General features: G+C 50.9%; 1 protein-coding gene across 1 annotated transcript; it reads left to right on the top strand.

The window, feature by feature from the left end:
• Window positions 1–8,709: 8,709 nt before the first annotated feature.
• On the top strand, window positions 8,710–12,195 carry VTN00DRAFT_9305 (uncharacterized protein; the record flags this gene model as incomplete). Its single annotated transcript, XM_069436251.1, has 1 exon — window positions 8,710–12,195. The coding sequence occupies one exon, from the start codon at window positions 8,710–8,712 to the stop codon at window positions 12,193–12,195; it is 3,486 nt and encodes a 1,161-aa protein (XP_069284890.1).
• Window positions 12,196–13,313: the final 1,118 nt, after the last annotated feature.

The following is a 13,313-nucleotide window of genomic DNA, read 5'->3' on the forward strand; positions in this document are numbered from 1 at the left end:
TTTTTTTTTTTCTTACGGGGGTGCCAGCGAACCGTGGAGATTATTTCGATGGCGTAGTAAAAAATCACGCTCCCCTAGCTCAGGTTTGGTCCAAAACTTGAATCCGATTAGTTGCTCTCATGGTTGGCGGCTCTTCTAAGATGAAGTGGAGAGTCACTAAGTCAGTAGGAAGGAGAAGCGAGGGGGCTGAAACCAGGATCAAGGTTTTATGCATATCGAGGAAACATGGGGTTCCAAAGCGTCGGATCGCAGATTAAGATTCCAGCGATTCCTATAGGAAGACAGTTGCACGCCACTCAGGAGCGCTGAGAGGCACATTATATGATCTATTAGTAGCGCAGACAAGGGTCAAGTGGCGGCGAGTACCGGGAGAGATGGAGCCGGGACGTGTTATTGATCTCCAACTGTGTATGTATCGTGCCATTGTGTTATTGACGGTAGCAATTCAGTGATGCTGCGATACCACCTTAACACGACATAAAAATAAGGAGCCTTTAGCGTCGCAAGGCAGCTGACTTGACAACAACAGGGTTTGATTGAAACCAACAAAAGCATCCTAGGAGACCTTTACAAAATTTGAATGGTACTGTACTGTGTAAAAGACTGTACAGCACATCACCAGAAAAGGAAAAAAAGATATGAAGCGTAGGAAGCCGGAAAACAAAGATTTCAAGGGATGAAAAATTATGGTGCATGCAGATGGCACCCGATCTTGCATGCGCCGGTCAGTCGCCAACAGTTTGCGGAGGCAAGTTGTCAGTACTATACGAGTCACCGGATTCAGCATCCGTGGGAAGTAAACCGGATTATGAGTTCCTTGAGAAGGTTGGAAGATTGAGGGTAAAAACCAAGGCCCCGTTCTTTGAAAATCTTCCCAGTACATCCAGGGACCGACACAGCCTCATCTCGGAGTTGTAGAAAAGGTGGCCGGCCTCGAGGTGGCTAAGGCCAGAGCGACGGGGCAGGAATCAGGCATCACTGCAGGCGATTATTCTCACCTGCTGGGGACTAGGGTCATGCGGTCTGTCGAAGGATTCTAGAAGAAAAAAGGGCAGCCGAAGAGACAAGAGGAAATGAGCGGCTTGGCAGTTAAAACTATTCTTAGAAACGGTGTAAGACCGAGCCAAGCACAGAACGACAGCAGGATGCACTTGTTGACAAAGGTAGCACCGTTGTGCTGTGTTCATCAAATGTCAAAGAGGAAGCAGGCTGGTCTCCTGACATCGTCAAGAGTCACTATCATGGGTCCAGAGTCCAGATTTTGCTAATGATGATAGGACTGGGGATGAAACTCCTCCCATGGTCCTTGCAGAGAAAGAATTTTGCGTGACTGAAACCATCATGAAACTAGACTGAGAGGAGGCACGGGACCTCAGGGTCAGCGGAGCCTGAAGCGGCTAGTCGTCATTAGCTGAAAAGGACCGCGAATTGTGTAAGGAAGAACCCGGTAATAATAGGGGGGATGTCTACAGTCAAGTCACCGTCCAAAGGCTGCTGTTGTGAGCATTTTCGAGAACGTTCGACGCAGATAAAATATAGATAGAGTATTTTCAATGGAAATGGTGAGAAATAGCGTATGGAAACTTAGAGAAGCCGTAGATAAGGACATGAGATCGAAAGATCTCGACGATCGACCATGGAGCTTCGCGGCGCATTCCATGGAACCAGTATTTCGGTCTCTTGTCAATGCGAGTTTCGGACATAACGTCCCGGCCCTAACTGAGCAGAAGTGGCTTGCCATGACAAGCGACAACGGGACGGAACGAGCTGGGAAGCTGTTACTCCGAGAATCGCTCACGCCGAGCTGCATTATAGCCAGGCTCCAGCACTATTATTGTTCGGAAGTCAAAAAGCACTGGATGACACCTGCTCGCTACGGGTCCTATCTGCAGGATTACAAGGAGCCAAGCAGCAGCCAAAAACGTCAGCTTGGGATTGAGGGGTAAATTAGCGGCGCTGAAGGCGGCAAGATATGAGGCGAGTCACGAGGCTCCACAGTAGTGCATGAAGAAGCGCAGCACGTTGCTGAAATGTAGTACCGTTCTGGTGCGCACGTCAGGCCATGCAGATGACGGATGCCATGTACCGAGTACAGCCGGCCTGGTAGGCGCGGAGCATGGACGGTAAGAGCTGAAGGAAGCTGCACAGCTCCAAAGGTAGCATTCGTTTAAGGGCAGCGATAAAATGCCATGACTGAGGCGAAGCAGCACGATTACGTGGGAGTACTGCGTACCACGTACAGAGTACCGCAAAGCTACCCCTGCCAATGATGCGCAATTCAGCACAAAGAAATCGCTGTCTTGCGAATTATTGGGATTCCTGGGTATCTGAGCGACAGCGGCAAACCTTCGATAAGTGCCCGTTATTGAACCCTATTAGGGCTGGGATCAGTGACGAAGCCCCCAGGTAAGAGGCGCAACGTTTCCATCCGGTTGGGTAAGTCCAGGATTACTGGCCATGATTCCCGTGTTTGGGCCTCTCGCTTTCAGCGAGCTCACTGCCCTCGAGTCTCCAGACCCCACTGCCACGGTGCTATTAGAAGTAAGAAAAAGTACGAGCAATATTCAAAGTCTTCCAACGTCCTGACATCTGGCAGAAACGTTGAGTGTGACGGGCTGTGGCTTGAAGGCTCTTACGTAGTGCTCTGTAGATCGTCTGGTCGTGGCCTAAACCAGGCGACACGAGGCAACAGCCACTAGGTATGCCTGCGTACCCCGTACTGCACCAAGCCACGCTCGCGTTACCTCGTAATCGTATCAAGACGCGGTGGTATTACCGTTGGTAATGTCATGTATGACAAGGTGGTAAGCGAAGATTGATTTCCCTCCTGGAGCTAACGCCCTAGGCCAGCGTCAAGTCGGTCCGACCACTGCGGCGGAAAAGCATGCTCCTTCCTCGTAGTCGCGTGGAGGTCCAGCAGTGCGCCGAGTAGTCATGATGTCATCCCCCGCAGGCACCGGATGACGCCCTTTGCACGCACAAAAGGGATCTGCTTGCTGGAGCGGATCGTCCTGGCTACAATCAAAGTCAATGATCTCCAGCACATCCACAAAGGAAATCGCTGTTTCAAGGTCGGACCATATGGGGTGCGATCGAAAGCAAAAGCGCGTGCACATGAGATTTTGAGGGGGAGGTCTCCTCAACTCCCGTCGGGCGGGAACCTCGGCTTGAACGTGTCAACCGGCAGGGGTGGGCCACTGTTGGGAATGACCCCACAGAACAGCCAAGCAAGCCAATGATCCTCAATCTTAGACGGGTACGGCGCACGCACGCTCTACCCGAACACCACCGCTGGCGGTCCGCCCAGGAGAGACTGCACATCGATTCAATTACCACCAATGGCGAGAGGATACTGATACCTGACACCTCGCAAATCAAAGTCTGATGGAAGAACCCTAATTAACTGTCTGTGGTAACATCAATGGTCACCCAGAAACGGCCTCATAGCATGCCACCATGCACTGGAAAGCGCTCGAAAGCAAAGGGGACGGGTAATCCTTAAAGGATGAATCAGGATTGTTGGCGCTCAACAGATTTGGTCACATCGCGTTACAGCCGAGTCAACGATGTCGACATCGTGAATACTCTGACAACAATACAAGCGGTCAGGAGTGGTAGCTATGACGTAGTGCGTGACCCCCAGGCCTGAGGGCGTGATTAACGTTGCCCCATACCTACTTACCTATTTCCGAAGAGGGAGATGCCTGAGTCGAAGATCATGAAATGGTCTCAAAGCTCAGGCAAACAAGGGGAGGGGACGCACTAACACTCGTCACAATGTGAATGAAACCAAGTGGTATGCAATCCATGAAGCGCATGTTACAGGAACAGACGTAAGTCGCTAATAATGGCAAGTGATATTGAGTGACTTCTCTTGATTATCATCAGCTACTACAATTGACTCGTAAACTTCTCGGTGCCTTCTTGGCAACTAGGTCATGCGGCTGGGATGATCGCGGCGGTAGCGGCAGCAAACATGCCATGAGATGGACGCAAACTAGAAGGTCGCCACCGCCAGGTTTGAGTGATCCGAGTGTCTGGTGTCGCGGTTCTAACTTCTCTTGAGCAGAAGGCCTGAGCTGAAGCCAGTTGAAGGAGCCGCATCTATGCCGCTTCCGGCAGTCTGCACATATCGGCGGAAACCGATGGTGATACGACATGGTTAAGATGCGAAATGAGTGCCGTGTTTAGCCAATCCCGGAGTCAAGATGCTTCGGGAGAGCATAGACGATGAATAGAGTTAAGATAGAAAGCCTCTGATCTTTAAAAACTGCGGGGTTTTCGGATCCTGAGGGTAAACATGTCAGCACCTGATCTGTTGCGTACAGAGTGCTGCCAGTAATAACTCAGAATCGAGAGATGCTCGGCTGCAGCTTCTATCCATACAGTACAGCCTCGTTCTCTGAGTGCTCAATGGCATCCATGTCCGATAGAGCAATCGTTGATAAACTAACACTGGCATATCTATTCAGCGTGCAGGATGTCAGAAATAACCTGATCTGATCCGTGTCTAATCTTCAGTCCTGGCTGCTTTATCTGGTCTTATTTGCAAGCCCAGAGGCAAGAATGCGCAAACGTGTACGGTGTACATCTTGGACAGTCTGACTCGAATCAGGTCGATGATTTCTCAGAATGCTCTCATATGAAGTTCGTGCTACTTGTGGGTGAGTGCACATAGGATCTGACAGTATCATTTCTTGATTGCAGATCGTTGCATGCCAGTTAAGCAGAATGCCATTAGGCGCGCCAGCCGAACAGCGCAAAATATGGAGTACAGGACACGAATCTCATGTAATCGTTGCGCACAGGCATTCACCATCTCTTTGCCTAGTATCTAAAGTCAGTAGGGAGCAGCAACCAGCTGGGTAGTTGGCGCGGGGCGAAAGAGGGGAAGGGAGCCCGCGGCTCTGGACAGCGCCTAGGACCCCGGCAAGCTTACCATGCCACATCCTGGGAGATTGATGAAATAACCGGAACAGTGGCTGCATGGTGCATAAGCGTCTGCATTTGGCGGTCGAGAGTAAAGACGGCAGAAAAGCAAAAGTACAGAAACCATGGCGCAGGCAAGCGGTATGGACGCCTCGTAGGGCAGAAAAGGAGGTGCTACCTCGTGATACAGGGCCCAGGAAGAAAGGTACCAGCTGAGCTGCCCACATCCTGTGGCTCCGTGGCTTGACCGCTGTTTTTGTGAGAATCGACAGCATTCTCGGGTGAAGCATCGTTTCATCGCTTGTCTACCTCCATGAATCGCGAGGAGAGTGATCCTCGCCCTTGCCAATACTTGGTCACGTTGCTCTCGACTGTGTACTGTCTGGTTTCATACATACGATACGATAACGTCAACTTACAAGGGGTTTGATATTCTTGCCAACTGCCTCTGCTTAACGGCTTCCCCACTTATTCTCCTAATCCCATATCTTGTCGTCTCGTCGCTCCATTATTATTATCAAAACTTGGCAACTCCATTCTCCATACCAGATTGGAATCTTGAAGACGTGGGAGCCACACGCTCCACAGATGATTTCATCTCCGGACGAGTTGTCAACAGTCAACTTGCTGTATTCCCCTGATGAGGTTTGGCCGACACATGGCACCGACCGTTCCGGAATATGCTCTCGTCGGCACATTATCTCATTAATGACCAACCTATGCCCCCTGGAGAGTTGAACCATACTTTAACTTTTCTTTCTCCGCTTTTCTACAATTGTTGCTACTGTAAATTGTTGGTACCAATAAATGAATGTTGTCACCTCCTCAATTGACTTCAATCTCAGCTAGCTGGAATCCTTACAGGAATGAATAACACGAGATAAAATGGATGCGAGAGACAGCTATGAGGCTATGAGCAGACAGGCATAATAATCGTGCATCTTGGAAGTACTAGGGCGTCGTGTGAACGGACACCAAGACTGGTAACTCAGGGTCCCAGCCCTGGTGCCTTTAGGGCTTACGAGGCACCCAGCCTAAAGGAACGGGGGCATCATTCTTTCTGAATGAGCAGCCTTTTAGGCATGCGCTACGGATGATGACATTGCCCAACTAGCTGCTTGCGGACCTCGGACTTGGCTTGATCGACTGTGCTGGATGGCTCGTTCCCGAAACGACGGTGCCAGTTGTTTGTGACTGCGTTGGACGGAGTATTCCGTACATTTCGCCTGGCAGTGGGTGTATACAGTAGGCGGCTTTCTACGTGGTAATAAGAAGCACCTACGCTACGGGGTGGCCGTGGCTGGTTCGACGAGCTTACAGGTCACAAAGAGCACGCCATTGGAGACCGCGCACAACACCCGACCCGTCTCCGGCGTTGCCACCGTTGTTGCCCCTCAGGAGTCAGAAGGGCAAAGAGATAATAGCTTCCGGTAAACTTTGTCATACTATTATTGCAAGATAAAGGGGAAAGCAAAAACACAAGGTTGGGGTGCACGCTTCGGGAGAATTTCCTATGACCATACTATAAGTGCTGGGACCGTACTGTCATGTGTGGCATAACTTCATGAGAATTGAAGCCCTTCAGATTCCCAGCCATGAGGTAGCCATATCCACTCTCCACAGATTAGAGTTGCACATCTTGCAGATGTGCAGGAGCAGATCTCCGGCAGGAGATGAGGATGTTCGACGTGAAACATCCCGTCTCTGTAAAAATTGACACTGGAATTCCCCGGAAAAGATCGACCAATGACCAGAGCGACGGATCCACGCGTTGCGATTCCTTCGTCCAGCCCTGTCAGTCTTGGAGCCTGAGTTTTGGAGCTCTGAAAGCTGTTACAATCCTGGCAGAATCTTGGGCAGGCGTACGGCGCCATTACTATGCGCTATTCGTAGGATTGCTCTGTGTCCATCCAGTCGGCCTTCAGTATTGGATGTGCAGGAAAGAGACAAGTCACCGCAAATCCACACACAGAGCCCATCATCATCTCCTTAGTATTTCCTTTAACCTCTTATTAATTCCTCCTCCCTTGCTCCCGCCGTCGCCGCCGACTTCTCCCTTCTTTTTCCTCTCCTTTTCTCTTTATCAGTACTCTCTTCTTTGTTTGCACCCATCCGCATCTGTTTCTGTAACTGTACATTATCACTACCTTAACTCTGACACTCAACTGCTGCGGTCACAGTGCCGGTTCGCTTCTTGGCCGCAATCAGGCTACAAATACGCGTCAAAAGCCGCATCATTGTGCTTCTCTACTTCTACTCTGCAACGCAGAAGGACCAGGACGTACGACCGTTACGTACTCTGTACACCACAGACCGTTACGTTCGATACAAGACACATACTGCCGTATCGGTACCGTCCTGACCGCGCGCTAGGGCAAACCAGACGGCGGCAGGCTGCATCGTGGGCCCTGTCTTTACCCGTACCCGTTACTGTATCCGTACGGCAGTCCCCACCCCAGCTTTTGCAGGGCTCTCCAGCCCCAAGGGCTCGTGAAGAGTCACCATTGAAACATCGACTAGGGTGGCTTCATCGAACTTCGAATCGAACCTTCCAAAAATCTCTATCCCGCCGGCCCAAACTCCTCGGTCCTCCCTTTTCGTCTGTTCTCGCAGCTGCTACTTGGACCTCTCGATTCCCGTACCCTTTGTTTGACAAGTTACGTTCTTTGCTCGTTTCGTCGCATGATCCCTTGCGTTTTTTTTCGCTTCGTCCGCCCGCCTGCGCTGCCCCAGCGTTGGCTGCTGGTCTTTCGAAATTACCACCCCACGTAACGATCGTGCAGGAAACTCCAATTTGACCGTTCAGCACTACGAGCGCTCATAACCCCCCGGTCCAATCCACTTCCAGCACCGATCACTGCTACAGCTGCTGGTCCTTCCGCTTTTGCCCACCTGCATAGCTGCGCTGGCAGAATAATTTCCATCGTGGTTATTACGATTGACTTAGCTTATTACTTTTCCCTGCCGCCGTGCTCTTTGCGGATGCGAGCTTGGCCGACAGAGAGCTAGCTAGTCGACGGACCCTTTACCCAGTTCCTTCGAGCGAGCCGCCTACGGGGCTGCTCTCCCTAGCTACATGTGCAGCACGTATGCCTCGTTACTTGCATAAGTCTTTCGCCAAATAACGCATTGCCCCTCTTTGTCTGCAATCGTCAATTGGTCGTCTCCGCCATCCCCTCCTCTCGTGCAGGAGGGTAGCTTCCCCCGTCGTCCCGGCAGATCGACAACAATCAGAGAGGGGTCAGAGAGGCGACTCACAAGAGAAAAGTGGAAAGAAGAAGGGCCAAAAAGGGAGATTGGGACAAGGGAGGAAGAGCAGAGAGGAAATTGTCATCGTCGTTGGTGGTCATTGGCAAGAAAGGGGTGATAACGATAATCAGAGCTTGCACGGTGAGAAAGAGTAGGGAAGCCCTCGTGGGACAGCTCCACAGGGTCACTCCCCGGATCCATTATTCTCCAAAGACCTTCATTTCTTCCCGCGAGCGCTCTCCGGCAGGGCTACTTCGCATTGCATTGCAGGCAGGGCCAAGATGCAGATATCAAAATCCCAGCAAACCTCCTAAGGACGTGGTCACTGCACTACATCGCTCAAACACGTTACCTTCCCAGTTTCTCTTCCGTTCAGTTACAGGGAACTCCCTCATTCCTAAAACGCAGCCTGCTTGCTGCTGCCCTGCAACTCATTCGTCCACCGGCGGGTCCAGGTGACTTGGAGTTTGGCACGGCTCGCATCGTGCTTGTCTCCAGCTCTGGAGCTGTGCTGTTCAGCTGGTAGCTGCGATGGCCTCTACGACTGCTTCCTCACAATCTGCCTTAAATGGCGAGGCTCAGACCGGCGCAAAGCTTCCTACTTCTCTTGCCCGATTCCCCCAGCTCCAACATGTCATCACGTCTCTTCCTCTTTCTATCACTTCACCTCCCGCGACGACTTCCCCTTCTGCTGCCACCGCCCCGCGTTCAGCGCTTGCGGCCCGCAACGCTTCCAATGCTTCCAGCCCTGCGGGCACCCCACTACAGAGTGCCGCAGACGGATCTCAAGGTCGAAATCTCCCTGCCAATCCCACTTCTCCTGCTCCTCTCGAACTTGGTGAGTCTGCCATGGCTGTCCCTGCGAACGCCAACTCCACGAGCCCGAACGACGTCATCCCTCATAACATCAAGGGTCCTGGTTTGATGCGAAGGATATCTCGGGGCGCCGCCAATAAACTCACGCGGAGAAGGCAATCTGTCTCACAGCACGACAAGCGGGACCACAGTTCGGGACCCGTCATTATGCGTAGACGAAGTGACAGCAAGACAGGGAACACGAACAGCCGAGAGGGTGCCCCTGATTCTAGTTATGAGGATGAAGACCACGAAGTTTTTGATTCCCAAGGTACCTGGTGCGGCTCGGAGGCAACCAGCGTGACCAGCGAGCATCGCGCTCCATTGACGCGAGAAGTGGGCACTGTCGCGCCGAAGGTCGACTCTGCGCTCCAGCGCGGTACTATCCTCACAAAGGTCACGAAGAAAAAGTGCCGACAGGTCAGGTTTTTCCTGGACATTGATTCCGCCAAAGTCTTTTGGGACCTATCTAATCCGGCCAAGAAATTTTATATTGATGACATCAAAGAGATCCGTGTTGGTGTTGACGCTCGCAACTATCGGGAAGAGCATCAAATACCGCACGATGCGGAGAGCAGATGGTTCACTATCATATTTGCAGATCCCGAGCGCTCCAAGGGCAGACCCGTCAAGACAATGCATCTTATTGCTCCTGACAACCACACCCTTGAACTCTGGACAACGACGCTCGAAGGTATTTCTAGGTACAGAATCGATCTTATGGCTGGCCTGGCTGGATCCAGCCAGAGCGAGATCGTTCTGAAGGCTCACTGGCAGCGAGAAATGTCCAGGCTGTTTCCTCAAGGGCTTAAGCCTGGGGAAACAGAGAGCCTTGACCTGGTGGCCGTGGAGAGCGTCTGTCGAAGCCTGCATATCAACTGTTCAAAAAATATGCTTCGCGCTCAGTTCTCCAAGGCTGACTCCAACGGTAGCGGGAAATTAAATTTTGCTCAATTTAAGGATTTTCTCTCACGATTGAAGGAACGGAAAGATCTCAAGAGTATCTTCAAGGAGATAGCAACCGAACCGAAGGAGGGGCTAACCCTGCAAGAGTTTCTAGCTTTCCTACGTGAAGTTCAGAGGGAAGATGTTGAAAATGATAAAACCTACTGGATTTCAATGTTCAAAAGGTTCGTTCATAGGTCGAAGTCGCGTTTACAGACTACCCCAGAGCCTTTGGATGACCATGTTCGAATGAATTTCGACGCATTCTCGTCATTCCTGGCATCAGCTTGCAATGGAATCTATTCCTCTCGTCCCCCGGAGTCGAGATTTGATCGACCGCTCAATGAATATTTCATATCGAGCTCCCACAACACCTATCTACTGGGCAGACAAGTGGCAGGTGAATCCAGTACGGAGGCCTACATAACTGCCTTGCAACAAGGCTGTCGTTGTGTTGAGATTGACTGCTGGGATGGTGCCGATGGCCGTCCGATCGTCTCACACGGGAGAACTATGACTAGCAGTGTTCTGTTCTCCGACTGTATCACGGTGATCAATCGTTATGCTTTCTTCTCGTCCGACTTTCCGCTTATCATATCACTAGAAGTGCATTGCAACCCGGAGCAGCAGCTGGCAATGGTCAAGATCATGAAGGATACCTTCGGCGACCAGCTTGTGCTCGAACCGCTTCTCGCAAACTGCTATGTCCTCCCGTCTCCGGAAGACCTGAAACGCCGTATTCTGGTGAAGGTCAAATCATCTGACGAACTCGATGAGGGTAGCCTTACAACACCCGAAACCACCACCATTACCGGGCGTAAGCGTAGCTCGAGCTCTCCCTTCGTGCGGGCAACAGTGCCGGAAAGTCCGAACCTTACGGCCTGTCCGCCTCTCTCGAGCCCACCCACTATCGGTCCAGGGGAAGGCACCGGATTGCTCTGGACGCCAGGAAGACGGTCGCTCACGACAACAAGTATGAGTAGTGCGACTGAGGATAGCGACAGTGCACTAGTATCTATCAAAAGTGAGAAAAAGAAACGCCAGAAGAGTAAAATCACTAAACCTCTCTCGGACCTCGGGGTCTACACCCGTGGATACAAATGGCACAGCTTCACGTCTCCGGAGAGCAAGCGATTCAACCATGTCTATTCGTTCGCGGAGCGGTCTTTTGAAAGTATCTGCCGCGACTCCGAAAATAAAGCTCTGCTGGAGAAACATAACAGAAGGTATCTCACCCGGGTCTACCCGTCAGGCTTTCGTTTGCGGTCCTCAAATTTCGATCCAAATACATTCTGGCGGCGCGGTGTCCAGATGGTTGCTCTTAACTGGCAGACGTATGATATTGGGATGCAGATGAATCAAGCTATGTTCGCTGCAGGAACGGATCGGACGGGATATGTGCTCAAACCTGAGAGCTTGCGAATTCCGACGCCGACCATGGACTCCCTGTCAAAGCCGAGGTTGGAGAGAAAGCTTGTGCGTTTCACTGTGGATATGATATCTGCCCAGCAGCTTCCCCGACCACGCGGCATGGGACCAGACGACAACATCAATCCATATATCGAAATTGAAATGTTCAGTGCGGACGACAGAGGCCAAAGTGTCGCTTTCGGCGAGGGCGGAATGAATGCTTCAGCTCGTAATGGAATGTCTGGAATCGGGTTACCACATCGTCGACGAACCAAGATTGAGCAGAGCAACGGATATAGCCCGATCTTCAATGATCAGTTCAAGTTATCACTCGAGACAAAATATCCAGACCTGGTCTTTGTGCGGTGGGTCGTCTGGAGTTCCTTGGATGGGCGTACTGCCGGGAACAACAACAGCATTCAACTTGCCACATTCACTGCCAAACTAAGCAGCCTCTCCCAAGGTTACCGTTACTTACCATTGTATGACGGAAGTGGTGACCAGTACCTATTCTCAACATTGTTCTGCAAAATCACGAAAGAGGATCCCGTGCCTGCTCAGCGATTGGACCTTGAGGAGCTCAAGGCAGAGCGCGTGGGGATCTTCCGGCAAATTGGCCAGACTGTCTTCAAGCGAAATCTGTCAGCCGAGAGAGATCGAGATCGTGAGCAGGAAAAAGCACGCGAGAAACAGGGGAGCCCAGATGACGAGTTGTGCAGAAGCAAAGATGGCTCTCCAGCCTTGACACCGACAATCTCTGCGACCTCGACCTCTTCGTTTCCTCCTCTCAACCCGTCGTCTGTATAGAAAGAGACGTTACGGGTCTCCATTTCACCTAAACAGCCAAATGCAACTGCAGTCTATCAGTTGCTTTTAAATATTCTTCGACAAGATGATCTGTGACCTCGTCATTGGATTCAATTCCACCAAGCATCACTTCAACGATTATACAATCATCTGAATTATGAATCCAACTATGTGCAAATAAAAGGAACGGCGTTTTTACTTATCGACTCTTTTCTTAGTATGGAGCTTTGAGAATATTGCAAACTAGCATCAGCATTGTGCAGCCAAACTCGCGGGCATGGGGATAAGCTTGAGTTCGGCTTCAGGAGTCATGTGTTTGAAACTTGCGGTATGTGTGCATGGAGTATTACTTTATCAGCATTGGGATTGGGAGTTCAAGGCGTTTCTGTTTCTCCTCGTTTTTCTGTCGTGTATTTTTTGTTCCTCGGCTCTCGTTCGTCCTTTGTTTCTGTATTTTCTGTCGTGCTATACCCTGCTGGCGATACCCTCTACTCCTTGAGTTTCCTCATGTCTCGTCCAGTTTTACTTGTATCTCTCGCATGCATACATACCCTTTCTGCATGGATTCGGTTGACTGGGTTGGTGATAACGGAGGTTTCCACAAATTTTGAAATTGACAACGGGCATACGTGCGGTAGCATTGGTGAGAGAAACACCACATACATCTGCATCTATGGCCGCAAAAGTGGATCTACATGGAAGGGGATATTATCTCACTCTACTTGGCGAAACTAGTAGCTCACTTGCGGCGCGGCGGGTAGATGACATCCCGCATGCTACAGTGTGGCGCTGAGTGACCTTATTTTCTTAAGTCAGTCTGTATTAGATTGTACCCATACTTGATTTTAATCGAGAGACACGAGCCGGAGCGCTCTTTTCACCTTAACTCTGTGCGGAAACTGCTGCGGCTCTTCTATACTGTACAATTTAATCTGTTGTCTGTAAGTCTCTGGTCTTGATGAAAGAGCCCCCCAGATGTGGGGACACAAAATCGCTCCCAGAGATTGGTCAACTGAGTTTTCCATCATTCTGGATTTAATTTTCCGTTCGACCCCTGTCGAAGAGTTCCCGGCTGTCTGTTCCTTGCGGGGTCGAGGTCCGTTGTCTGGTCTGGCACA

Source organism: Thermoascus crustaceus, assembly GCF_041956765.1.
Source record: "Thermoascus crustaceus strain CBS 181.67 unplaced genomic scaffold VTN00scaffold_7, whole genome shotgun sequence".
NCBI lineage: Eukaryota > Fungi > Ascomycota > Eurotiomycetes > Eurotiales > Thermoascaceae > Thermoascus > Thermoascus crustaceus.